Below are 27,394 nucleotides of genomic sequence, written 5' to 3' on the forward strand. Positions count from 1 at the left end.
ATTTGAAAGGTTTGAAAGACAAAATATATCGGTTTCATCAAACACTGGAACTAAAAATTTAATTCTGTTGCATTCTGTAATTTGTCAGCTTGCTCTATAGATATTAATAAAAACTGTCTTAGGTTATTTTTCCACCTGATGGAATTTATTAGGCGGCCCAAGCATCATAGTTGTAATAATATTTATATTTTAGGTCGAACATTAATTTAATAGTTCTCATTGTAATAATTATTATTTATTTTTCTTTTACAACTCTTTCAACTAAAAGGCAGCATTTACAAAAAATCAATAATTCTTTATAATAACTTTATGTAATTATACTTTTTTTTTTGCAATCAATCTGATGGACCTTTGCTTTATTTTTAAATATTTATTTAAAAATAAACTAAAGGTGTGTGTTCAAGGTGGTACGAGTTAATCTTAATAAACAACGCGCATCTTAAGGCAAATAAACTGTAAAATAATAATAAATAGCCGGACTAAGTCAGGCAATATCCGCTAGTACTTGTACTAATTGAAGCATAGCATCTACATTGTTATATAGTTTATCTATAAGTATAGGGTTATAAAACTACCATTAGTAAAGTATGTTTTTATACCCTGCATCCATTGAAAGCGGATAAAAAAGGGGCATTATGTTTTGGTGCAAATGTGTGTAATAGGCAGAAGGAAGCATCTCAGACTCCATAAAGTTTATATATTCTTGATGTCCGTCCGTCCGAGTGAACTATAGCCGAGATTTGAAATGTAGACTATATATATTCTCTTGTACCATATACTGAATACGCGGATCGAGCTTATTATTTAATCTGTCGATTTGTCTCCCAGTTTATATACGACCGATAAAAAGTAGATTTTGATACAAGCTTTTTAAGCGTAACTCGCATATAAAAGTGTTAGATACACCAAAGTGGGTAAAGGATAGACATATCTAGAATATTTCACTCTTGAGATAGCTCCTCCCTTTCTCCACAAAATTGAAAAAAATAAAAAACTTTTGAAGCAATAACGCTTTTGTAGAACGCATTTCGCAAAGCGAGGATATTAGTAAAGACAGCTCGACGCGGGTTTCAGGGTATTTCCGAGTCGGCCACTCCCAGCTAGAGCAGCTTTGTTTTATTTATGTTTTCATAATCTCCCAAGTGGTTAGCTCAATCATTTCAAGGTATTGACTATTGCCAGATAATTGCGTGGATATATGTACATCGCCGCCTGATAATAGCCAAGCAGGCGATGTAACGGCCAAATGCAATCGATGTCTGTTGATGCGGTCAGTCAGCTGCGTTTTGTGTTATCAACTGAAAACCAGGCCGAAACCAGTTGCCAGCTTCGTGAGTCACTTCGTTAAGTAACTTCGTAATAAATCGTTTGACTTCGCCCACCCACGAGGTGTGCCACAAGAGTGTGTGTGTGTGTGTGTGTGTGCATTCGGTTCGGGTCGATGGGCACATTTATTACACCTGGGGAAATGACGTGAACATCACTTCAAGTTCGTTAGTTGCGGCGTGCGGGCAGCTATAAAATAGTGTTTGCAACAAGTTGCAGGCTCAAGGCGATTTGTTAATGTGAAATTTCTATACGATAAAAATAAATATAACAATATATGGTCTCTGTATAAAATATCAGGCTAAGCATGTGATAAAACTAAGCCCTGCGCATTTTTTTTACATATTTTAAAGTGTGACCGTGTGTGTGCGTGTGTGTGCATGTGTGTGCCTGTGCTCGTGTGTGTGTGTGTATTTCGAGTGGATAAACAAACGTTCTGTCTTCAAATTTGTGTTTAGTTTCTTGGCTTTCGGGCTTATCATAGGGCCACACGGCCACAGCAAATGCCGATAAGAAAACGTTGCGCAGTCTACGCCGTCCCTGGCACTCGTCTTATAACTTTTAATTATAAGAGTTTTTACGAAGCAACTGTTTCCACGTTTTGCTCTTTTTAGAACGTGTCCAGACAATCAATCAAATTTATATGAGTACAGCCAAATATATGGCAATGTTATATTCAATTAGAGTCCAATAAGTCTTTTGGCTTTTGCCGCCCCTATTGTCTCGGTTAATTTTCGCTTTCTACATTTGGCTGGTTCGGGGAGTTCGAGAGTTGGAGAAATTCTTATGCATATTCATGGCTAACAAATATGGCCAACTGTCAGCTGCTCTACGACGGCCTTATTGGGCTAATTGGCATGAGTCAAGTTCAGTTTTTACAACAAACAGCTCCCAGTTGCCTTTCGTTAATGCAAATTCGCGACGCTTTTGACTTAAAAGCAGTCAACGTATTCCATGGAATTCAATATGCCGCAAACAGAACTCTGTCTACAGTTGATAATAATATTATAATAACAACAATAATAACAATAACAATAACAATTGCCGTCGCTTACTTTGTAAGTTTATAAGCAAATAACCAAAGTAAACAAAGTCTAAAAATTTATAAACTAAGTTTCCTGTGTATGTGTGTATATATTTATGCTTTTTAGCAGTCATGCGATATATAGTTTCTTTATCGGGCCTTTACAGACGTGCGTACATATTTATGGTGCCATGTTGTGCTTACTTGTGTCTGACTTTTAGTTTTTATGATATAAACAAAATAGTTTTCATTTAGACAAATTTCAGATAAAAGAGCTCTGGTTAGCTTAGCTTCAAGTTTCTTTTATTGTATAACAAGTATTTACCTTTAGCATTATACAATATATGTTGCTTATGTTTAGAATGTATTGTTAAGGTTCTTGGAATTTTTTTTTAAAGAAAAAGTATTTGGTAAATCTTATTTTTGTTATCAACAATCAACAACTGCTCTAGAAATCAATATACCCATTAAATTCGAGCTAATTTTTCCATAAACGCTGTGAAGCTGGCCATGTTAATTATTATACATTTAAATCGATTTGCAATTGCATTTATTAGGACTTTCGGCTATTTATACCTTTGTAGAGGGTATTATTATGTTGTAACTAAATGTGTAACGCATAAGAAGACAATTCCGACCCCATAAGTTATATATATTCTAGATCTTGCCATGTCCGTCTGTCTGTTTCTATGCAAACTCGTCTATAGCTGCCATAGGAAAGATTGCTCGATAAGTAAGTTTCTTTTATGGCAAATAATTCTGTTTTTCAAAATATTTTCATCAAACTCAGCATTTACAAGCTTCACTATTCTCACATATCTACAAATGTGAAATGTTGGAAAGAGTATTAAATCTTCGGCGTGTCGAAGATATCCTTACTTTCTCATTATGGTTTATACTACATTGTTTAAAATTGTCGCTTTAATCTTCCAATTTAATCATCAAATTTAATTTAAGAAGTAAAGTGTGACCAGCTTCCTTTTAACTGTTGTTAACAACTACATTCTATCGATAAACTTTCCCTCTGAATTATCGATTTAGCTAATTGATTACTTTTCGTGCATTTCAAAAATGTGACCAAATGGTCTAATTTTCAAATGTTGCTGCGACTTGCTTTTGCTTAGAAAGTCGCCAATTATTGCTTTCAGTGCAACTTGTAATTGAAACTGGCAAAGCTGTCCACACTTTCAATAAGTATTCTTGGCAACTACAAATTGCTTTAACTGAACGAGAGACTACTTGAAATGTTTTGCAAAGTTTTCAATGCTAAACTTGAATAGCAGCCAAATTGAATGCGCCGTGAAAGTTGAGTCAGGAGTTGTTTGCATTTGAAATTGATTAGAACTTTTAATTTGCATTATAATTGTTGCTGCACAGATACCAGATCGGAAATGTTTAGAAACGAGCACGAGAAATTTCTTTATCAATTGTGTTAACTTTCTTATATCGCTTCAATGCGATGACGATGACATGACAATTTAGAACCAGTCACAACCAACTTGTTTTAGTTCTTTTTTGTCGTTGTTATAGTTGTTGTTGTTGCTGTTGTTGTATTTCCTCTCTCTTTTCTTAACAATATCTTGTACATTTTCTTGATAACTCGCAGCTCTCGTGAGTCGTGTGAAAAGGCGCGTCACAAGTTGTCTAATTACCATGAACTGGTCGCAAGCTTAAACAGCCCGAAAAGAAAAGAAACACAAAACGTAATCAAATTGAAATTCGAGCGAAAAACCCAAAACGAATAACCCTCTGAAAATGTCAAGTTTGGTAAAGAGAATACGCAGCATGTTGGTTTCGCAGCCCAAAAGCGAGTCCCCAAACATATCCAATGAGGACTTTAAGTCGAGCCGAGATGCCAACTCGCGCAAATGTAATACACTGCCACGCAACTATAGTGGCGCACAAAAGTCTTCGATCAGACGGCGAGCGAGTGTCTCGAGACTGTGGAATCGTATCGTCTCGAATTTTGAGTCTTCCAATGGGGGAGTATTTTACACAGACACGGTAAATGGTTAAACGTTAAACTAAATTCACAGCCAGTCAAACGATTTTTAATCCCAATTCAAGCATATTCTAACTTATTTAACCATTTTCTATCTCTATTCTTGCAGGGCGAATATATAAAACATCCAGTTCTATACGAGCTCAGTCATAAATATGGCTTCACAGAGAACCTGCCCGAGAGCTGTATGTCCATACGCCTCGAGGAGATCAAGGAGGCCATACGGCGCGAGATACGCAAAGAGCTGAAGATTAAAGAGGGCGCCGAAAAGTTGCGCGAGGTCGCCAAGGATCGCCGTTCGCTCAGCGATGTCGCCGTGCTGGTCAAGAAGAGCAAAAGCAAACTGGCCGAGCTCAAGTCGGAGCTGCAGGAACTCGAAAGTCAAATACTGCTAACATCCGCCAATACGGCGGTCAATAGCAATGGTCAAGGTAAGCACAAAAATATTGCCCAACCTAAGATTATGTAACTCAAGCCAACTTTCCCAACTGTCGCTTCTTTTACTCCGTTTTTTCTTGTTACCACTGCCCTCTTAAAAACAAATCGTTAAAAGTATCTCAAAAGTAACTTTAAGTATCGTTTTACGAGCGTTTGTCACGCAAACCTGTCAACTGTCTCGTTATGCATCTATCTATATACATTTGTATCTTTGTCGCGCTTTGCGTGTTCTCTTACATTACCCAGGCGCGAAATACTTGTGCGTTTATCGTTTGGGCTGGTATCTATAACAAAACACTTGCTTAGTGTCAGGTTATTTTTATTGTGCCATACCCTGTACTTATCAGAATTGGATGTCAGCGAGGGTATATGAATGCGTGTAAGCATCAAAAAAGGGATATTTGTGTTAAATTGTTTGTCTTAATACCTCAAAGTATCTCACAGTTGGGATAAGCAAAGTTTGGATGGATGTTTGGATAAAGAAATTTCAAGGTTTCCCTAATAAATCAATAAATAAACCATATACATATGTGCCTAGGTATATATGTATGTCCTGAAGATGGGCATTTTATTCTCCCACTTTTTCCAACTAACTACTCAGATGAGAACTTTTTATATATGTATTTTCTAGTAGAGCACTCCCAACTAGAGCAGGCTTTTTAATTTTTGTTGTATTTTCATTTTGTTTTCTTTTCAACTATTGACACAAGTGTCTTGAAATATTTAGCTGAATGTGACTGATCAGCGCTTCGGGTTTGTTCTACTGTCTCGCAGTTGTATCTGCTTCCGTGTTTGGTTCATGCCACCAGCTGCAGCCAGCGGCATGCATCTCAGTAGATTTCAACATCATCATTATCTTTATCATCATCAGCTGCGTCGTGAAGATCTTTAGCATCTGTGTTGAAAGCTTCATGGGTTTACATCTGCTCAATTGATTGACATGTTTGACAGCAGCTGCCAGCAAAGTGCAACAAACATATCTTAGCTGGTTTTAGTTTTGGTTTATATGCTGTTGGTGCAGCATAGATTAGCATTCGAGTTGGCCGGAAATTGTTGATAGAATGTAGATTTAAATATTCGCTTGATAAATAAACTATGGGAAAATTCTATCCGAGATCTGAATTAATGTTTATATCTTACATTAAGTCAAATTATTTATTTTGTTTAAAAAAGGCAGCTTGGTAGTTTTCTTAACATTTAAGGAACTCTTTCAATTTATTTAGATACATTTTCTGATGCTTTAGGTAATATTCAGTAGAGAAAATGTTTGTACGATTTGAATATGATATGATATATGATATCATTTGATTGTGATATGAAACTGACGTATTTTTAGTGTAAAGTCCGCAGTCTTTTCTTAATTTCCCTATATCTTTAGACCAACACTCGGCGATGCAAAGTCAGTCCAGTATCGGAGCTCGTAGTATCGATATTTTCTTTACAATCCCTACATCTATAAAACTGGCTTATTTCTATATCGGAACATCTCTTTAATCTAATACAGCAACTGCTCTTCAGGAATAAGTAAGCGAAAGGTTCTACCTGGGAATTAGCATGTTCTTCTTTATTAACTCTGATTAGGAGTCATATAAACCAGTTGAGATATCAAGCAATATATATTTTTCTGTACGAAGCATGATTAGATCAGGATATATTATTCAGACATATTCTAAAAATGTTTTTATCTGTTTTGAATTTATATAGATTTGCATTATGCAATGAATACCTTATTTAATTCGTATTCCCTTTACATAAATATGTATATTTAAGATAATAGATATTAAAATTGTATTCTCTATTATTTATTTCATTGTTCTAGACCTCATAAAAGCTGCAGATATTTATTCATGTTTCGCATGTCACCTTGTCATTTCCCGCGCTTGCCACAACTGTTGCACAGCAGCCACTTCCACCCCTTCCGGCCCCCTTGCTGCATTTTAATTCAAGTGGTCGTGTGCAATCAGATTAAACTGTAAATAAAGCGTGTCAAATAGCGCACGTGGGTGTCCGCAGCTGTCAGTCAAGTGAGGCGACCTGTGGACGTTGTTCCGAGTTTATCACAGTAATAGACGTGTTGACGCTTAAGTGACCCTTGAACTTTGACAGCATGTGGCTAAATGGGGCATTAGGTTAAACGATTTGACCCCCCCTCAAGAAGCTGACCTGTGCGGAAAACTGAAGCCAAGGGCAACTATTAAAAGCAAAGTGTAAAATTAAGGCATGAAAGTCATAAACAAAACAATCAGATACGTTGTAACTAGTGAAGTACAAAAGGGAAAGATATTCGACGGGAAGATACCCTATAACTAGAACTTGTATATAGAGCATATATGCATAGGTACTTGAGCCATGACCAATACACACTCTTAAGCCAGCTAAATATAGGTTATACACTTATTGATTGTTTTTATTTTTTGACTAAAACTCAGTTGTTTCGTCCTAGCCCGATATTCCCACCCCTCTCACCCCCATATAGAGAGCTAATGTACCCCTTCGTACCGATCATTGCTCCTGATGCACCCAACTACAGGGTATATATATAAGCTTATTTGTAATTCATACGCTTTCTATATCTAATTGGCTTTGGCTATGCTGTCAGTCAATATACCCGCTTATGACCCAACTACAGGGTATACACTTTTTTATAGTCCTACACATTCCAATAAAATCCAAAAAAAAAAACTCATTTTAAATATTTCGTATCATGTTTACAGAATCGATTGCCTTCAGCCTTGATGGCAGCGGCGTTGCCCAGCTCGGCGGAGCTGTTGGCGGCATGGGCGGGAACAATGCGATGGCTGGCGGCGGTAGTGGACCGGCGACGGCCAATGACAAGGTGCTGGCCTCGCTGGAGAAGCAGCTGCAGATCGAGATGAAGGTGAAGGCGGGCGCCGAGAACATGATACAATCGCTGGGCATTGGCTGCGACAAGAAGCTGCTCGCCGAGGCGCACCAAATGCTGGCGGACTCGAAAGCCAAGATTGAGTTTTTGCGCTTGCGCATCATCAAAGTCAAACAGAATCGCGAGCAGGCGGATCGCCTGAAGGCCGCACTCCAGCTAACAGATGAGCATGGTGTCCTGATAGCGGGCGGTGGCACTGGTATCGGCAGCATGCAGCCGCAGAGCCTGGAGACAACGCTGGAGGAGCGCATCGAGGAGCTGCGTCATCGGTTGCGCATCGAGGCAGCGGTCGTTGATGGAGCCAAGAATGTCATACGCACGCTGCAGACGGCGAATCGTGCGCCAGACAAGAAGGCGCTGCAGGAGGTGAGTGGGCGACAGATTTTTATTTTTTTTACCTTTCTGCTACTAAGCGTTAATTAGATTAACCTAAATTCTTAGAGCTGGCCGCGGGCCAGGTAAGCGGGTACGCGCGCGAACGGGCGGGCCATACGCTCGGCCTGCCCCCTAGTTAAAAAAGAGTGAGAGAGAGAGAGTCGACATTTGTGGCGTGTGCCACACGGCGTATGATTCATGTGCACATGCGTTGCGTATACGCGCCGTTTGCCTTAAGGCAATGCGCAGCAATCCAAGCAAAGAAAAAAAAAACAGAAAAAAACAAAACGAGGCTAATTACGCGGCTGTTGAAAATATTTCAATTTTTTCCTGCGTTTCTTTTGTCGTTCTTTATGCTTTTCATACTCTTGTACCATGAAATGTGTAACGCATAAATTGGGGCGTATCCGACCCCATAAAGTATGTATATTCCTGATCAGTATCAATAAGAGAGGCGCTTCTGTGCTAACTAGTCTCTCATTTTTAAAACTTTTGTCATGAAACTTTGCATAGATACGTCTTTAAGTAAAAGTTTAAGTCGGAATCGACGGGAACGAACCTTTAAGAATATTATGTAGACGACGTAGATACGCTTGTTTAACACCAAAGATGTTGTCCAAACTTATCATTTGCGAGATTTAATTAATATCGGTCTACTATATTCTTGGGCTCTAAAGGAAGAATCCTTTGAATAACCTATTTTCTTTTGAGCACATTTCTGTTTCTTAAGATTTATTGATCAAAGTCTCCATATATGCCAAACTGCACTACTATGCCAAATAGCACCCATTAGAACAATTAGTCGGAAATTAGGCTTTCGTATTTAATCGTTTCCTAGCCACTTGTCTACAAGGGTATTTATTTTCGGCGTGGCGATGAAAGCCGCTCTATCTTGCTTTTGTGTGTGTGTCTTTTAAGTGCTAACTGTCGCCTCATTAATTTACTGGCGAGTTCGCTTGCAAAATATGCTCGAAAATATGCACAGTATTTCAAAATGACATTTGGCCATGGACACGAGAGGCCCTACGCTTAGTGTAGTGTGGGTATATGCATTTTCTTAAGAGGTTTGAGTAAAATGGGAAGGAATGCAGAAATTGTCTGTTTGTTTATTGGTATTTTGTTGACCTACTAAATTCACTGAAAGTTTCTACGCCCTACAGTTAGTGTAGTGTGGGTATATGCATTTTCTTAAGCGGTTTGGGCAAAAGGGAAAATAATAAAGAATTTAGTTGTAGGCATTAGCAGTTTCTTAAGTTGGGTCAAAGCTTGAACATTCCAGAAATATTATTATTATACGCTGTTAACAAGTTTGAAAAGAGTTTATTGGCTTTCACCACTGTGCGTTTATCTATTTATCCGTGTTAATTGGAATTACCAATTATTTATACGTTTTATTTATACTATTCTACTTAATTTAAATCTTTTACGAGCATTTAAAGTACACAGCCTTCTTTATGTAGTCTACTGCAATACATTTCCTAGAGTATTCAAGCTTCTACAGTCTCTTGACGATTCCCCAATGCCACCTAGTTAATTTCACAATGTTTCCGACTTCCTGTCGCGTGGACAAATGGAATGTCTTGTCCGTGCTTGTGATTTATTCGTACAGCTGATGTTGTGGCTTGTTTTCTTTTCGTTTCCTTCTTTTTTTCTTTTGACTCCAATATAAGCTGCCCCCTATTGTATTATATGTACCAAAAACAAAAAAAGAGCGAATGTGGCCGGCCTATATAGAGCATACGTGTTCCATTCTATTTGCAGTGCGTATTTATTTGTTTTAAGATGCGACCGAGCGAGGGTGGGCGGCATGAAAATTCTGGCCGAAGTGCAGTTTTTGACAACAACAGATGCAAGCAAGGGGGGCAGGGGGCAGGGGGCCAATTGGTCGACAGATGTTTCTCCGAATGTTTCCTGGGCGATAAACAAAGGCAACAGCCAAATGCCCTTTGCTCGTTTTCGTGTGTTTGCTAAACATTAATAGAACTATGCTGAACACATACATATATGCATATAGAGTTTCTACGATCTATATCTATATATTTTCATGTATGTATATATGTGTCAATATGTTCGTGAAGAGAGCGCAGCCAAATTCTGTTTGTGTTCTGCCTGCTGCTCGTTTGAAAGCGGAAAAATTGTTTCTCTAGCGAATTTTCACGCATTTCAGTTTGAGTTCTGTTGCCGTTTGGGCTACGTGCGCGTGTTGTTGCGTTTTCTTTCTTTTTGTTTGCCGCGTGTCGTCTTTTATTTTTTGTTTAATTTTTTTTTTTTTAATTTTTTTAAAATAATTTTTAATTATTTTTCTTGGTTTGCGGCGCTTTTAGTGCATATTTTTTTGTCGGCTTAAAACTTTATGCATATGTAATTAAAAGAGACCGTCGCATAAACTATAAACGCTTAACACACGCACAACCATAGGCACACACACACATACACATGCACGACGTCACTCGAATTCCAGGCATTAAAAAGAAACATTACGCATACGCAGCGTGTTTCAAGTTTTTTAACTTCTTTTCTTTATTCCATTTAATAAAAAAATTGCGTAATTTTTTTTTTCTGTTTCAATTTTTTTCGCCTTGTTTTCGAGCTGCATTTTATTTTCGTGCGTGGTTTACGCGATTTGGCTTTTGGGGTCATATTGCGATTTTTAGTATTTTACAACAACTAAAACAGCAACAATAAATGGCGAGAGAATTTATAAATAAATGCACATAAAATTAGAAACACAATTTTACATGCCAAGTGGAAGAAAAAAAACAACAAAAAAAAAACAACATATATAAAATCGAAAGTGTTTTTGTGCGTGGCTGATTGAAGCTAAAAATAAAAAATTAAAATAAAAACCAAGAAATAAGAACAAAATAATAAAAGATCATAATAGAACGTATCAAAAGGCCACAAATAACAATATAAATCGCCCACGAAACGAGGGCAGCTTAATAGGTGCAATTCAAATGGAATAGAAATTAATTAAAGATAGTAATCCGTGTCTTTAAAAGAATACAAATAAATTAATAGAAATATATGAAGTGGAAAAGTATTTAAAAGATTCAAAAGGCCTTTAGGTTTCTCACAGAACTAAAAGGCGGCTTTTAGTTTCGAATGAGCTTTCAGTTTTTAAGATTTAGTTTTCTATAAAAATCAGGTATAAAAATAATTAAAATAAAATTACTTAAATTAGTTTTCAGTTTGCTCAATAAATTATACAATTTCTGCTGCTTTATTTCTTTTCGATATGTCTTTTGATTGAAAATTGAAAATTCGTTTTTCTTTTCGTTTATTTTAAAATTTGATGATTCAGATAGCAATATGTACGTCATATGCAGCCAATTATTAGGAACCATAAATTGTATGCTAGAAATTGTCTATGATGTTTATTTTTAAACCTCAAATATGCATTTTTTTTCTTTTCGATTTTAATTAGCCGTCAGAAATGATCAGCTTATTAAATATTTCATCTTTTGCTTTACCAAAGCTTTTAAACCATTTGCTAGTTTCAAAAGCATGGAACATATAATAAGAGTTTAATCGTTGAGCTGGGAGGTTATAATAAAAAAAGAGTTGAATATCTGTAAGAAATTTGCCGAACTATTTGAAAATATATAAGTCCGGCAAATTTCTATTATGAGGGGATGAAGTATGTCAGTTTAATTATAGATCTTGGAGTTTCTTATAAAGAAAGCAAATGAATATATCAATATAATATAGCAAATGAATATATCAGCTGAATCCTAGATCTTATGAACATTGAGGAAAATCAATATGATTCGGGATTATTAAAAAAAAAAACGTTTTATGAAAAGTTTACCTTCTATGGAACCGCCCTCGCGAAGCTTTTGTGTGTGTGCGTGTGCGTTTATGTTTGCCAAACTATCAAGAGCAACGATTTGTTGTGTATTTTTAGCTTAATCTAGAAGAATTTATAAAAAATTATAAAAACTATATGCCGCGTATCTGTGCAGATCGTGTGTTGTATATAGAAATTGAGCGGTACCTTGAGGCAACGTGAAAAAAGAAAACATGTGTGCCTAAAAGGTGGGGCCAGCGTCATGAGCAGCAGCATCAATCGCGGAGCGGAGGGTGATCAGCCCCCGCAGCCGCCGCAGCCGCCGTTGCCTCATGAGCTGACCGCCGAGTGGACAGTGCGTGCACAGCTGACATTCGCGCGGGCGGGCGGTGAGCCAGTGCAGCGGGAGTTTAGCGCGCAGGAGCCACTGCATCCGGTGCGTGTCGTGTACAAGTTGTGCACGCCAGCCGCAGAGGAGCACGAAACAGAGCCGGAGAAGGTAAGCAACTAATTGAAATTTGTAGAATTAAGAAAATGAGGCAAGAGTTAACGACATCAAATCTTAGGCAACGGCTGCGACAAGCTTTCGCAGCACCAATTCCTCGGCCACAACCTATGCGGATTCGGCATTTGGCAGTCCGCAGGCCTCGCGACACATACAGCCAACGGGTGAGGCGACGCCCGGCGGCGGGATTACCGCTCAGATGTGCGGCACGCGTTGCCGCAGCACCTGCAACATTGTTGTCTCCGCCGTGGCGGATTTTCTGCCGCAGCAGCAACAGCTGGAGGCGGCACTCAATGAGCCCTTTGTCTATCACAGCAAGGTGCATGCGCAGCAGCTGCGCGATGCCTGCTCACAGACCAGCGATTCGGAGGAGCGGCAGCAGCGTCGGCCCGCCTATGAACAGCGACGGGCCACGACCGAGGGGCTCATGAATTTTGCCAACAGGCGTCATGCGGAGGAGGCGAACACCTATGTGGTAAGCGGGAGTCCCTACAGCTTAACTCTTGTGTGACTAATCAGCGTCATTTTGCAGCCAACCTACTCGCCCACGCCGACGCCTGTTACGCCCTCGTCCACATTCAAGTCGGCCTCGATGTCGCGCATACCGCCGCTGTCAGCGGCTACGTCTCAGTCGACGCCCCGACTGCCTAATCAGGGCGAGAAAAAGCCGCGCACCGTGCACATTGATGTCTATTGCACGGGCTCCGAGGAGGATGAGGAACAGGCGGATGGCGAGGCCTCTAGCTCCGACACGGACAACAATAATGAGCACCATATGTACGATCTGGACTCCAATTCGACGCCACAAACGGTGCTGGACAATGAGCAGATGCTGTTGCGGCATCAGCGCATCTCGGGCGCCGCTCTGCCGCGTCGCCTGGCACAGAAGTCGCCGTTGCCATCCTCGAAGCAGCAGCAGCAACAGCAGAAGCTCAATTTGGGTCATGCCATAACCAAGTGCAGCACCGTCGAGGAGGTCAGCGAGTCCAAGCAGCTGCTGTTCCGCAAGCACATCGGGGATCAGCGTGCCGCCAAGCTGGCAAATCTGCGTCAGAAATATATGCGCCAACCGAGCGATGAGACGCAAAGCAGCGGCGCGTATCCCAATTCCTCACGCTCGACTGTGGCACGCGATGCCACCTGCAGCAGCGTGTCTAGCGTATTGGCTGGCGACTGTGTGGACACCTCGTGGAAGGACACAGATGAGGTGGATACATCCGGCCATGCTGCATTTGCAACGCTCACCAAATCCGACAGCTTTGACTATGAGAACTCGCTAGATCGCGTGCGCATCCGGCAAATGGAGCGGCTCTGGTCAAGGCAACACTCCGCAGAGCAGCTGCCGCACCATCACCAGCAGCAGCAGCATCACCAGCAGCATCAGCAGCAGACACTGCCGCTGGGTTCCACCTCGCCGCATCCGCCGCTGACAACCATAACGGAGGTGCGTTCGCAGCGTGGCTCGTTCCAGCGCAGCGATACGCTGCCCTCCGAATCGGATGGCTTCTCGGAGAGCAATGTGGGCTACAATACCTATCCAGGCCGGCAGCTGCAGCAGCTGTCGCATGCTGCACGCAACCGACCAGGTTTTCTGCAATTCTTTGGTCCGCCCGCAAGTCCTGAGCCGCCGCAGTCAGCGCCAGTTTTAGCTGCACCTGCTGCGGCCGCAGGCATGGATCCGTTCAGGCGTCTGCATCCTGGGTATCGTTGGAAGAGCGAAGCGCGCGATAATCTCAGCGTACAGGCAGCGCCTGGTTCGCCCTCCTCGGAGCGCAGCTCACCGCAGCTGCTTTCGACGGCCAGCACCGTGCTGCGCTGCGGCAGCGAGGCACCACCCAGCACCACATCGGCCACCACCTTTGGGCACTCCGTGGAGCCCTCGCCGCTGCCCGCGCGTCGCTTTCAGATCTCACGCGATAGTCCGAGCTTGGTCAGCGAGGCCTCCACCGTTGTCTCTGGCTATACGCACGAGCATCTGGAGAAGGCGCGTCGCTTCGGCAATGTGGTTGCCATGCGCAAGCCGGGCCATCACGTGGGACCCACCAAGAATCCCAACTGCCAGTGCGAGAGTTGCCAGCGCTGGCTGGCCGAACGTTTCCAGCTGCGCGGACGCGCCTTCTCTTTGGGGGAGCGCCCAATGCTGCGACGACCGCAGCCTTAGTTGGATTAGCTTTAGGAATTGAATATTTCAAAGAAAACCATGGCAGAGTCTGAAATATGTTACGAGAGAGATTAATGTAAATGTCCGTCTGCTTGTGATTTAATAAGAATTCTTTTAGAAACGATTTAACTCATTAGAAGCTATACTTAAGAAGAAAAAGAGAATGAAAGTTCTTCGATAAGTTTATCTTCGGAAAAGAAAATATAAGAAATCCCTCGAATCCGTTTTATTTCTCGAAGTGCAATAATGAGTTTCTCATTCGAAATGCATTCATTTAAAATCAAATTAAAATAATTTAAATATATACATAATTAAATAAAATAACTTTTATACATCTTTACTAAAATATTTGTTATTAAAATGTTAGGTTCTGACATTTTAGCATTTTAAACAATTTTTCGTGGAGTATTTATATTAAGGAATTTCTCAGCTAGCTTTTACGAAGCAAAAGATAACACATATATTTTTTTCAAGCTTTATAATTAGTCTATGATCTTCTTCTATATATTTTTCTCAGACAGATTTTGTTTTTAACTAAAAAGATTTTGTAGATATTTTAAAAAATAATATTTACAACATTTTTTTCACGTTTTTCACAGCTTATTATAAAAAAAACTCTGCAGTGGTCTTTAAACTTCGGTTATAATCGAGTTTAGTAATTTCTTAACTTTATTTATTTATTTATTATTTTTTTAGCATGCATTTAACACTCTAAATAAGTTCTCCCGCCCCTTAATCTACGCCACCCAATCCGATCGAACCCTACCTTGAAATAGAGACTTAAGTTAAAGATTGTTCACAAATGTTCCTCACACAAACATAAATGTGCGCTGAATAAGTTTATATGTTTTATATTAAAGTAATAAATAAAGAAATAAATAAAGTAGCGTGTAAACAATATATGGTTTTTATTCTCAAGAATATTTCGATAATAGAATCTAATCTAATAAATTGCAAATTGTATTCATATTTTCCAGGCGCACGGCCGTTTGTCGGAATCATCGCGTAAACTTGATCTCTTGCGCTACTCCTTGGAGCTGCGACGCCAGGAGCTGCCCACGGACTCGCCCACTGCCCAGCTGCTCAAGCAGGAGCTGCAGATTGTGCAGCAGTCGACATCGCCGGCGCCTGTACACTACACATCGCTGCAGTCTGGACCGGGCGGCCTGCTCGGTGGCAAGTCGTATCAATCCGTATCATCGTTGGGCCGCTGCGCCAGCGTCACGGGCAAGCTGGAGGTGCGCCTGATGGGCTGTCAGGATCTGTTGGAGGATGTGCCTGGGCGCTCGCGTCGCGACAAAGACAATAGCTCCAGTCCGGGTGATCTGCGCAGCTTTGTCAAGGGCGTCACCTCGCGCAGCAGCTCCAAGAGCTATTCGGTGAAGGATGAGACATCGATTGAAATTATGGCTGCCATTAAGCTGGACAACATTACCGTGGGACAGACCTCCTGGAAGCCATGCTCACAGCAGGCCTGGGATCAGCGCTTCTCCATCGATCTAGACCGCTCCCGGGAGCTGGAGATTGGCGTCTTTTGGCGCGACTGGCGCTCCCTGTGCGCTGTGAAGGTGCTGCGCCTGGAGGAGTTCATTGACGATGTGCGTCACGGCATGGCGCTGCAGCTGGAGCCGCAGGGCTTGCTCTTTGCCGAGATCAAATTTCTTAATCCGATGATCTCGCAAAAGCCCAAGCTGCGACGCCAGCGCATGATCTTCAATCGCCAGCAGGCCAAGAATATACCGCGCGCCAAGCAAATGAACATCAATGTGGCCACCTGGGGCCGTTTGCTCAAGCGCAATGCACCGAATCATGTACACATGGGCACTGGCAGCAATGCAGCTTCTATCACTGGTCGCGGCTCCTCGCCGTTGCCCAGCAGCGCCGCCTCGCGAGGCTCGGAGTCGCCCATATCGCGGACGCCCTCCTCAGATGCGCTGGCCATCGAACCTGAACCGTATTCGCCGGGCGAACAGGCCCAGAACATGGAATTCGATCCGGATGCAGGTCTGCACGAGCACGTCGAGACGCCTGGCGAGTATCCGGATCCCGCTGCTAGCGGCTTGAGCGGCCTGCGTCCGCTCTCCATGCACATGCAGGGCATCAGTGTGCTGCCGCCAGAGACGCCGCCGCCGCCACAGCCAGCGTCGAGCAGCGTCATCGCCCCCAATGCGGCTAGACCCAATTCGCTAAGCCTGCAAATGCCCGGCAAGACGCCGCCCGGACGCACTGCCGCGCCCACCACAGCGCCGCCGCCGCCGCCTGTGCTGAAGTCTGTGACGCCAGTGCTGGATCAGGAGGTAAGCAGCTTAATACTCTATGCCTGGCAACTGTATAGCAAAACCCTTCCTTACCTATACATATATACACACTCCTACTATACATATATATCTAAATATATTTATATATATATATATATATATATGGATACCTATATAGCTGTAATTCTGTAGCTGTTTTGATCTTTGTGCCTCTGCCAGAGCTGCCTCATTCTGTAAAATTATCCACACTCATGTATAGCCCATCCCATGTCATATACTCTGTGTTTGGTCATATTCGCTTTGGTGTTGGATTTTGTAACTGTACATATAGATATATCATCTGATTAGCAACCAAAACTCCATACAGAACAGAACTCGACATTGAGCACAAAATTGACTGCTGATATTTATAATTTGATATACAAATATGACGAACTATATGTTTCTGTCTGTTCCTTTTCATTATCATTACCTTTTACAGAGTGTAGGTTTCCTTAATAACCCTTTTTCGATAGTTATTTGCATACCTCAACAAAAGTAGTTTTTTTAACAAGTTAAAAAATTAGAGTCTTATTTAAGGTGTTTCAGTTATTTTTTACCTAGGTAGGAAAGATCTTATATCAGCTAGCCTCAATCTCAGCTTTAAACATTACTTTGAACTAGTTCTAAAATGTATATTATTTTGAAGCTTTTAATTCGCCTCAACAACATCTACAAACTACTTTCAACTAGTTTCATAAATCAAAGCCTGTTTTACTTAAAATATAACAATATTGTTATACTTTACATTTAAATAGTTGGTTCACCGACTCAAAGGTTTAAAAAATATAAAAAAAAATTAGTTGCTTGCTTAAGTTCACTTTTTAGATACATTTTGAACTAGTTCAAATAACCCAAGAAAACCCAGGATAGTCCTGCTGCGTTCATAGCTAGCTCAGGCAGCTAGATACTACATAGTTAAGCAGTTGAATTTCCGTTCATTTTAGTTCTTTTGAACTAGTTTCCAAAATCTAAATGCTAGCTGATTGAACATCCTTATTTTTTAAATGTTTTCCTAAGCTCCCTTTCCCTCTCTAGTCAAAAGGTTTTTGCAGCCATTAAATCCAGTTCTTTAGAACTAGTTGCCAAAATCCGCGTGCCATCTAAGCATCATAATTCACCAAACCTTCTCTCACATTGCTTACGCTTAGTTCCCTCTCTCTCTCTCTCTCTTTCTACCCCTCTCTTTCTGTTGATCAAAGTCGCAATATATTTCTTGCTCTTTCTCTGTATCATTTCTTTTCATCTCTTCAACTGTCTACATCATCATTCAACTCTCTCTTTTGTCCTGCTTTCTCTTCTACCTTATGTCGCCCACATATTTTGTTGCGGGTGTTCTTGTGATTCTGGGTGATTCTCTTGTCTGTCGCCTCTCGCCATTTTCTGCACGTTTCAAATTCTTTTCAACAGTCGTGAGCTTATCCTTCCCATTTCTTTGTCTGCTTTCTTCAACTCTCTTCCGCTTGCCTGCTGTTGCTTAATGCTTTGCCTGCCTGCGCGTGTGTGCGTGCGCGTGTGTGTGTCCTGTCATGATGCCGTTAATCGCCGACAGTTGCAGGACGCGTTGCATGAATTTGACTTCCTTTCCGAAATGGAATCACATCCAAACACGCTGCGCCGCCTGCTGCACACACAACAGTCGCCCGGCTGGCCCATGGAGCAGCTGCAGCTCGAACAGGAGCTGCTCGAGAAGCTGCAACAGCAGCGGGAGCAACAGCAAATGGATCAGCAGCCGCCGGGCAGACAGCATCCGCGCCTGGCCAATTTCTTGGATCGCACGGCAACGCTGCAGATCGTGCAGATACAGACCGTAATGCCCATGCAAGAGTCGCCGCCAGCGCCCCCTGAACCCGAACCCGAATCTGAACTAACCACCAATGTTCTGCCGCCCGCCAGTCGCCATACTCACCATGACCAGCAGCAGCACAGGCTAAGCGCAAGCGAGCTTTCCTTACCAATACGCAACCCGTTTCAGTTCCAGCTGCCCGAGAAGCCGCCTCCAGCTGCTTCAGTTGTGCCCAAACATTCGCCAACTCCGTCAAGGGGCGCCACCTCGGCGGTGGAGCAGCAAATGCATCGTCCAGTGTTGACGCTGCCGCCGGTGGTGCTCCTTGGCGGCCGGCGTGCGGATGATGAGGAGACCATGCCCTCCTCGCCACTGGTCGAGTATCCCGAGGATGATGATGAGTATTTGTACAGCGGTGGGCTGCAGTCCAGCCACAGTTCCAGTGCCGGCGATCGTTTCTGTGTGGAGGTTAGGAGGTTTTTTCATTTGATACCCTGTTTTATTTTTCGGCTATGGTTTGGTTTATGGTTTCGTTTTCGTTTTGTCTGTTAATTGAGTCCAATACTAATTAACCCATATGAGTTTCATGTTATTCATGTTGTTGGTGTTCTGTTATTGTTACTGTTACGGTTACTGTTAATGTCCCTTTGACAGCTACTTCAGCTTTATCTGTTGTCAAACTTCCTGCATTCACCCTAAATTCGCCTTAACGCAAAATTTTATTCGTGTACATAAATGCACTCACTCGCACACAACATTGAGCGCTATGTTATGTTAATAACAGCAACACAACATGCAACACAACATGCACATTTAGTACGCCTAACAGTGAGTGTTATTTTAACGTAAATTAACAGTATTGAACATTACACAGCTTTAACAGCACCTGCACATTTAGTTCAACTAACAGCACTTGCCATGTTCATGTAATTATAAAATAATGCAGCTAACTAGGCGCCAGAGCCAAAGCGCAGCTTTTACTGTAGAAATTTGTTAAATTAAGTTTAGTTTTATAAGTAATCTAACCCAACGAAAGCTCTGAATATTGCATAAAAAGTGTTTGACATGACAATTATAAGTGTTATTCACAGGAAACCAACAAAAATCGTTACTATCGATATTTTATCGACGTTTTGATTTCTCTACGGCGAATTATACTGTTAACAGTTGTGAGGCGCTTTTAAATAAAAAAGAACTTGCTAGGAACTTGCCTTAGATTGACAGCTTTTAGAAGTCCGAATTTTTCTGTTAGAGTTTTACTTTACGAGTGAGCACTGTATCTCGAACATTCTGACATCTAGAGATTACAGTTTTCAAGCAGGCTTTGCAAAAAATATCACAAGAAAAGCTATAAAAGAACTCTTCACAGGGTAAAGCCTCTTACTTCCAATTCGTATACGTTAAAGGAGCTATTAAAAAATGGGTCGTTACTCGCGTGAACCAGATAATGCCACCAAGTCGTGCAAGGCACGTGGTCCCAATCTACGTGTCCATTTCAAGAACACCTACGAGACCGCACAGGCCATCAAGCGCATGCCGCTGCGTCGTGCCCAGCGCTTCCTGAAGGCCGTCATGGAGCAGAAGGAGTGCGTGCCCTTCCGCCGTGCCACGGGCGGCGTCAGCCGCTGCGCCCAGGCCAAGCAGTGGAAGACCACACAGGGTCGCTGGCCCAAGAAGTCGGCCGAGTTTCTGTTGCAGCTGCTGCGCAACGCGGAGGCGAATGCCGATTACAAAGGACTCGATGCCGATCGCCTGGTCGTCGAGCACATTCAGGTGAATCGAGCTCAATGCCAGCGTCGTCGCATGTATCGTGCCCATGGTCGCATCAATCCCTATATGTCGTCGCCGTGCCACGTTGAGGTCATCCTGACCGAGAAGGAAGAGGTAGTTGCCAAGGTCGCCGCTGATGAGCCCACAAAGAAGAAGCTATCCAAGAAGAAGCTGCAGCGTCAAAAGGAGAAAATGTTGCGCTCTGAATAAAATGAGTTCCGGAACTGGGCAGTCCGGTTTTATAAAAACTGAGCCTTTTTTTCGAGTCCTTTACTGAATATTAAACAAAAGGGTTTTATGGAAATTGAGCCAAAAGTTGATAGAAAAATGCCAAATGCACTTACTTAGCTGATATGCCCTGCATAGCGTGCACTCGTTAACATTTGAAATCTAGCCAAAATCTGTGTCGCGTATAAATTTGACAATTTAAGAGCAGGAACCGAAGCGACAAATCATAAATAAATAACGTGTGCAAAATGAAATGTTAAATGAGACGATTTAAGTGCTTGAAATAGACAAGTTTATATTGAGGCATTCAAATGGGGAACAACAAACAATCATTTCACGTGCCAGCAAATGTCTTTTATTCGAACGTATCGCACAGTGTCACCCTGTATATGTTTGTCTTTTGCCTAAGTGTCACCCTGTGTTGCCATCACATATTGCACCTAAGCGAAACGTCAGCATTTTGTCTATCTTTTTTCTCTTTTATTATTATCATGTTCTTTTTTGTTTAATGCCCATTCACGTTGCAAAATAGTATATATATATTAATGTGCTATATCGGTGCTATATGCTCTATACTACATAGTACTTAGCACATTTTTAGACCTTTGGCGACGCAAAAAGGTGTCCAAAAAAATTGCTTTGGCCTCTCTGGTCATGACTTTGGCCACTCGCTGTTTAGCCTTATTCAGTTGTTGTTAGCCAAGCGCCGCAAATCGAACAGTTTGTCGTTATGGTGGAAGCGCCATAATGTTGTTGCCAACATTTCTGGCATTTGCGCAGCTGGTGCGGCAGGTGTGTGCGCTGCAGCAGCAACAGCAACAACAACAGCAACAGCATTCACATCAATTTCATCAATTGGCCTTGGCCAGGCCGCTGCAACAGCTGGTGCTGACAGCAACAACGAGCACTGCACCCGTATGTGTTGTTTGTTTTCAGTCGTGTTTGGCTTCTGCTACTCTAAACAAAATAAAACACAAAACTCTTGCAGGCAAAAATCAATCTTGTACATATAACCATCGAACCCCTTGAAGCGTCACCAACACCCAGCAGCAACAGCAGCAGCAGCAAAAGCGGCAGCAACAGCAGCAGCGGCAGCTGCCTCATAGAGGATGCCACAGCGGAGCCTATGGCTATCGAAAGTGTTTTAATAGAAAGCGTTGAGTCTGTTCAACCGCTCGACGAGGTAAAAGTTGCCCATCTACAGCAATTATTCAGAGCTTTTGCAGTTGCACAAAAAACTAACTAACTATAAATAAATGAAGCTTTACAATTACATTAACCAATTTCCATTTGCGTATAGGTCATACCGCAGCTGGGCAAGCTCTATGTGGGCACACAGCAGCAGCAGCAGCAGCAGTCGGCCTATGTGCAGTCCTCGCCCATTATACAGGAGCCGCCCACGCCCACCATTTATGGCAACAGCGCTGCGGCCGTCGTTGCACCACAATTCCCGCAGCCCGCACAGCGCCAGGACAAACAACAACAACAACAGCAGCAGCAGCAGCAACAACAACAACCCATCTATGCCAATCAATACGAGCTGAATGTGGCCAAGGCCACGGCAGCGGGCGCCTCAACCAGCGGCCGGCGGAATGTGGCACGTGGCCTGCAGTATCGCGAGCCAGCCGGCTATGAGGCGCTGCGTGCTGGTCAAGCGCCACCAAATGCTGGCATGTTGTCCATGGACAATTTCCGGCTGTTGAGCGTGCTGGGGCGCGGACACTTTGGCAAGGTGATATTGTCGCAGCTGCGCAGCAACAATCAGTACTATGCCATCAAGGCGCTCAAGAAGGGCGACATTATCGCCCGCGACGAGGTCGAGTCGCTGCTCAGCGAGAAGCGCATCTTTGAGGTGGCCAATGCCATGCGGCATCCGTTCTTAGTCAATTTGTATTCGTGTTTCCAGACAGAGGTAAGTGTTAAGCTGTAATCATGCTTAGTTAAGGCAATTACAAAATAAATATTACAATTAAACCTCTATTTATTTTAGCAACACGTCTGCTTTGTTATGGAATACGCCGCCGGCGGTGATCTGATGATGCACATCCACACAGATGTGTTTTTGGAGCCGCGAGCTGTGTTCTATGCGGCGTGTGTGGTGCTGGGTCTGCAGTATCTGCACGAGAACAAGATCATCTATCGGGATCTGAAGCTGGATAACTTGCTGCTCGACACGGATGGCTATGTCAAGATTGCCGATTTCGGTTTGTGCAAGGAGGGCATGGGCTTTGGCGATCGCACTGGCACATTCTGCGGCACGCCCGAGTTTCTGGCGCCCGAGGTGCTAACGGAGACTTCATATACACGCGCCGTCGACTGGTGGGGACTCGGTGTGCTCATCTTTGAGATGCTGGTGGGCGAGGTGAGTGTGCTGGCAAGTGTTTAAATTGAACAGGGTATTGAATTGTTGTTTAACTTTAACAGTCACCTTTTCCCGGCGACGATGAAGAGGAAGTCTTTGATTCAATTGTTAACGATGAGGTGCGCTATCCGCGTTTCCTCTCACTGGAGGCCATAGCCGTCATGCGTCGGGTAAGTGCTAAAAATGGAATACAATCAAGTTCCATTTAGCTAACTTTTCAATATTCAACTTTGCAGCTGCTGCGCAAGAATCCGGAGCGTCGGTTGGGCTCATCGGAACGCGATGCGGAGGATGTCAAGAAGCAGGCGTTCTTCCGCTCCATCGTTTGGGACGATTTACTGCTGCGTAAAGTCAAGCCACCATTTGTGCCCACCATTGTAAGTGCCACTCAACGCCAACGCCAAAGCTGGCTGGCTTGATGCAACTATCTAAAACACACAATTTGTATGCATTGCAGAACCATTTGGAGGATGTCTCGAACTTTGATGAGGAGTTTACGTCGGAGAAGGCGCAGCTAACGCCGCCAAAGGAGCCGCGACACTTAAGCGACGAGGAGCAGTTGCTTTTCCAGGACTTTTCATATACGGCCGAGTGGTGTTAATGCTTCACCCCCTCTCTTAGACTTAATGCAACGGCCCGGGGCCTAGCTCAGTTAAATAAGTTGAATAATGCTTTTAAACATGTGCAGCGAGTTGTTTAGCCACATGAGAATTCGAGGATGAAACCCGATATATAGATATATATCTGTAGTAAATATATTGTATAAACCTTGTGCATGTTGCTCAGAAGCATTGACCAAATTGCCTAGAATATTCTACATAAATGTAAACCTGCATCCATCAATCATATACATACATATATCGATCATGTATACATTATATCAAGTCATCGACAGCTGCTAAATTAATATATATACATATATATATATATATACACCCAACTCATTGTCACGGAGGGGTTAACAAATTGTGAATTGTATTTCGTTTCGGTTGATATTTTCCTAATCAAATATATTGAACAGTCTGACGAACCTTTGGAAAGCCTTAAATGCAACGTTGTAGAATTTTTGGACAGATTTTTGTTATCATAAAGAAAAGAAAGCCAGGTTCTATATTTTGTATAGATGTTAAATGAGAAAGAAAGAGAACGATATGTATACACAGCTATTTTACAAGCGCCAGTAGATGAGTTTTAGGGCAGAAAACAAACACATACACACACACACACCCCCACACATATGCATACCTATTTTCATAAAAAACATACAAATCACATTTAAAATGTTGAGAGAACAAAATGAAATAAGTCATAATATTGTGTATGCACTTTAATTAATTATACACACATATAAAAATATATTTAAAGAGCTCATCTTATATATATATATATATACATATATACACACATGTACGCACCTAAAACGAAATATTTAAAATTATAAAACTGTATATTTTTTATTTCCGCCTCTATATTAACTGCTCAGCCTCATTGCCCGAGTTGAAATATATATTATTTTAATTATTTTTTAAATTATATACATACATGCTTATACATTTGTTATTTATTATTGTATTTTAAAACAAACAACAAACATAAAAACTGTATTGCTTTGAGCATTTTTAAAATTTTTTTAAAAACTTGATTTAATTTTTTAAAAAAATGATTTGATTGTATGCGGGTGCACGCTTTAAAAAAAAATACCGCAAAGAAACGTTTGAGAAATTCCCAACAAGAATTTCTCAATTGCATGCAATCAGATTGTTGATAAACTTAAGATATCTATGCTATAATTAATGTAATTTTTAATTTGTATCTAAGTTGTAGCATTCGATAATTGAAATTAAGTTACAATAATGTCGAGCTAATTATACTACGATTATTGATTATAATTATGATTATGCACGCGCCGGAATGCAGCGAGATCTATTGTCATTTTTATTATGTGCACAGCCTCGAGGTATTTACTTTGGGATAGTATTGGATATTGTCATCATGACATGGGGCATCCCAGATCTGGGGCTATACACATAATTGTTATTTATGCAGAACTATGATATGATTTTGAATAAATGTATCTATCGCTATTTAATAAATGCAGTTTTCCTCTACAACACAAGGGCTTAAAGAAAGTTTAAGCTTTGAAATTTGACAGATTTGCGAATAATAACCAGATTAAAGACACAATGCCCAAACTATTTTTCCTTAAAGCCCTCTGTCATTTGATAGTACAGAATGTTGCCCGTAGTATCAACTATGGCGACAATGATAATGCAGTTCAACAGCTTCTGCTGCAGCACTTTTATCAGCTCAAAGTCAAGATCCTTGGAGTGCTGTGTGGGGATATATGCCATCATCTGTTGATGCTCCTTATTTTGGGCGCTCCAATAAAACTCGCCCGTATCCCGCTCCAACTTCGGCTGTATGTTGCTCAGGCGTTCATCTGTAAACTCCGAATTGGTAATCACTTAATAACCATTATTTAAACTATTCTAATTACCATTTGTTAAGTCCTTGTGCACTATCTGGGCTAAGGCGCGTGTCAAGCCATTTAAATCGGGGCAAATAGTGTCCAAATCCTGAAAGCATTTATAAGTATGTCATAAAAGCTTAGCGCATCGTTAAAAGGCAACTGTTTTGCTACTTACCATAGCTGTAAAACTGCGTATTTATTTCAAGTATTAAAAAACACAAATTTGAGTTAAAATTCTTGTTTCAAATTAATTTTTGACACATTTCGTGCACAACAACCGGCAAGCAAACCCGATAAACAGCTGTTTCGTGCTTGGCTGACGTCAGCATTGACCAGCCCATGGCAGTGTTGCACAGTACCGAAAATTTGGCGGAATGTTCAAAGTGAATATAGTGCCTGCGCTTCACAAAAATTTAAAATATATGTTTAATTTCAATACCTATTTCTTATCTTGCTACTAATTTAATGTCATATTGCATAATATATAAATAATTTATTTATATTTATTTCCAGACTCCTAGTGAAGGCAATGCTCAATGTGTGTGCACGGAACAACGCGCTGGCAGCGAGAGAGTGTGCATGTGAGAGATAAATTAGGAATGAACCCATTGAGTAATAAATATGTATTTAATTGCGAAATTCAGAGAGCGAGCGAGTTATGAACGAGAGAGATATGCCCACTGTGAGCACGCTATTGGCCGCAACGGTTCTGATCCCGTTATCTCAGCTGTGGCGTGAGCGTAACTTCCAAAAGAGTTTTGTGCTCTTAGTTGTTGTTGGTTTTAATTAGGCAATTTAGTCTGTGCGCGTCTGTCCTTTCGATCGGTTGGTTTTGCTCGTCGGTCGTCCGTTGATCGTTAAAAAGTTTTTCTATCAAAGTGAAATTAACTTATTATTGTTAAACGTTGTAAGTTGGTGGCGTATGTGTTTGTTAACTATTATAAACAGGTATATCTACCACACGAACAGTGCTCGCGAAGGTGTATTTAACAATCGGTAAAGTACGAGAGATTTTTCACTAAAAGCAAAATGGCTGCACATGCATTTGATTCAAAGAAATCCAGAGACTGAGAAAGAGCGAGTGAGTGAAGTTCTTTATTGTGCTGTATGTATGCCTATGTATGTACATATTTTTATATAATACAGTTACTTACTTAATCTCCCTTTTTATCTATTGCAAGAAAGTATTTTTCTTTCCAAACCAGTCGCTTAGTTTTTAAGCTATATAAGTGGAAGTTAATATTATTTTGCTATATAACAACATTTTCCTTATGCCAATAATATTAAATTATTGCTTTAACAATCGATACCATAAAATATATGTGCATAAACAGAAGCGCCAGACATTGTCTTTGTCTCAGCCAACTGCGCAACTTGGGCACTTGACACTTGACTTCCAAGATGCCAGTTCCCAGTTCTCAGTTCCCGGTCTCTTTCCTCGCCGGCAGCGCACTCCACTCGCAGACGTTGCAGACAACAATAAAGGGGGAAAAAACAAGACTACAAATTATGCTAAATAGATGCAGTTAGCTGGGAGAATGGGCCAGGATATGCATGCAAAGCAGCAAAAGGGCTGCCTGAATCCAGTCCTTGTGCCCGGAGTCTCTGTGCATGTGATAAGGGTTTGGCAGTCAGCGATTTGCACATGTGCGCCAACAGCATATTAATGTGTGTGTGTGTGGGTGTGTGTGTTTGTGAGTGTATGAGTGTACTCTCTATCTTCAGCTGGTTGTCGTACGATAAGTAAGTTTTGGGCACAGACTGCCGAGCTGCATGGTCTATGCAGATAAGTGTTCGCTCAAATGTCAGTTAATGTTTCACTGTAGCCACCATCCAGTGGAGAGGCTATTCAATTAGGCGCTCGGCTGGCTGCCGTTGGGTTACCTGCAACTGAAACTGAAACCAAATGCCAAGTTGCCAGCTTGAAAAGCAGGCAGCAAACTAAACCGGATGCTGCG

The 27,394-nt window shown here is 41.7% G+C and overlaps 3 protein-coding genes across 13 annotated transcripts in view; 2 read left to right on the plus strand and 1 right to left on the minus strand.

Annotated features, from left to right (window-relative positions):
- Pkn (serine/threonine-protein kinase N) overlaps positions 1-24,190 on the plus strand; it is a 44,577-nt gene extending 20,387 nt beyond the window's left edge. For 2 of the 11 annotated variants that reach the window (XM_064688063.1, XM_064688061.1), the window contains 10 exons: positions 4,462-4,783; positions 7,505-8,058; positions 15,501-16,820; positions 18,373-19,074; positions 21,593-21,787; positions 21,905-22,516; positions 22,595-22,966; positions 23,029-23,136; positions 23,203-23,343; positions 23,424-24,190. In XM_064688063.1, coding sequence (XP_064544133.1) covers positions 4,462-4,783; positions 7,505-8,058; positions 15,501-16,820; positions 18,373-19,074; positions 21,593-21,787; positions 21,905-22,516; positions 22,595-22,966; positions 23,029-23,136; positions 23,203-23,343; positions 23,424-23,567 — 4,470 coding nt within the window. In that variant the 3' untranslated portion in view covers positions 23,568-24,190. Of the gene's footprint in view, positions 1-3,987; positions 4,355-4,461; positions 4,784-7,504; positions 8,059-15,500; positions 16,821-18,372; positions 19,075-19,975; positions 20,321-21,286; positions 21,520-21,592; positions 21,788-21,904; positions 22,517-22,594; positions 22,967-23,028; positions 23,137-23,202; positions 23,344-23,423 lie in introns of those variants that run through there. The other 9 variants (XM_064688059.1, XM_064688060.1, XM_064688066.1 and 6 more) reach the window with 9 other exon arrangements.
- Positions 10,381-14,814, plus strand: LOC135432390 (uncharacterized). The gene is made up of 4 exons (XM_064688081.1): positions 10,381-10,428; positions 11,975-12,356; positions 12,424-12,837; positions 12,895-14,814. The coding sequence occupies exons 2-4, from the start codon at positions 12,120-12,122 to the stop codon at positions 14,521-14,523; spliced, it is 2,280 nt and encodes a 759-aa protein (XP_064544151.1). The 5' UTR covers positions 10,381-10,428; positions 11,975-12,119; the 3' UTR covers positions 14,524-14,814.
- Positions 24,191-25,025: 835 nt separating the features above from the next.
- Tsen15 (tRNA splicing endonuclease subunit 15) lies at positions 25,026-25,770 on the minus strand. The gene is made up of 3 exons (XM_064688097.1): positions 25,612-25,770; positions 25,464-25,542; positions 25,026-25,406 (listed from the first exon to the last, which is right to left on the minus strand). The coding sequence occupies exons 1-3, from the start codon at positions 25,612-25,614 to the stop codon at positions 25,159-25,161; spliced, it is 330 nt and encodes a 109-aa protein (XP_064544167.1). The 5' UTR covers positions 25,615-25,770; the 3' UTR covers positions 25,026-25,158.
- Positions 25,771-27,394: the final 1,624 nt, after the last annotated feature.

The sequence above is a fragment of the Drosophila montana genome, unplaced genomic scaffold, assembly GCF_035044405.1.
Source record: "Drosophila montana isolate Dmon_TW-CO22-7 unplaced genomic scaffold, ASM3504440v1 contig_3200_1, whole genome shotgun sequence".
Classification (NCBI taxonomy): domain Eukaryota; kingdom Metazoa; phylum Arthropoda; class Insecta; order Diptera; family Drosophilidae; genus Drosophila; species Drosophila montana.

What these genes read in the sequence shown, in the direction of transcription:
- Tsen15 (XM_064688097.1), bottom strand. An exon ending in GCACAAGGACTTAACAAATG is followed by an intron (nt 25,407 to 25,463) that starts GTAATTAGAATA and finishes CGGAGTTTACAG; the next exon opens with ATGAACGCCTGAGCAACATA.
- LOC135432390 (XM_064688081.1), top strand. Translation starts at nt 12,120, where the DNA reads ATGAGCAGCAGCATCAATCGCGGAGCGGAGGGTGATCAGCCCCCGCAG. An exon ending in ACGAAACAGAGCCGGAGAAG is followed by an intron (nt 12,357 to 12,423) that starts GTAAGCAACTAA and finishes ATCAAATCTTAG; the next exon opens with GCAACGGCTGCGACAAGCTT. An exon ending in AGGAGGCGAACACCTATGTG is followed by an intron (nt 12,838 to 12,894) that starts GTAAGCGGGAGT and finishes GTCATTTTGCAG; the next exon opens with CCAACCTACTCGCCCACGCC.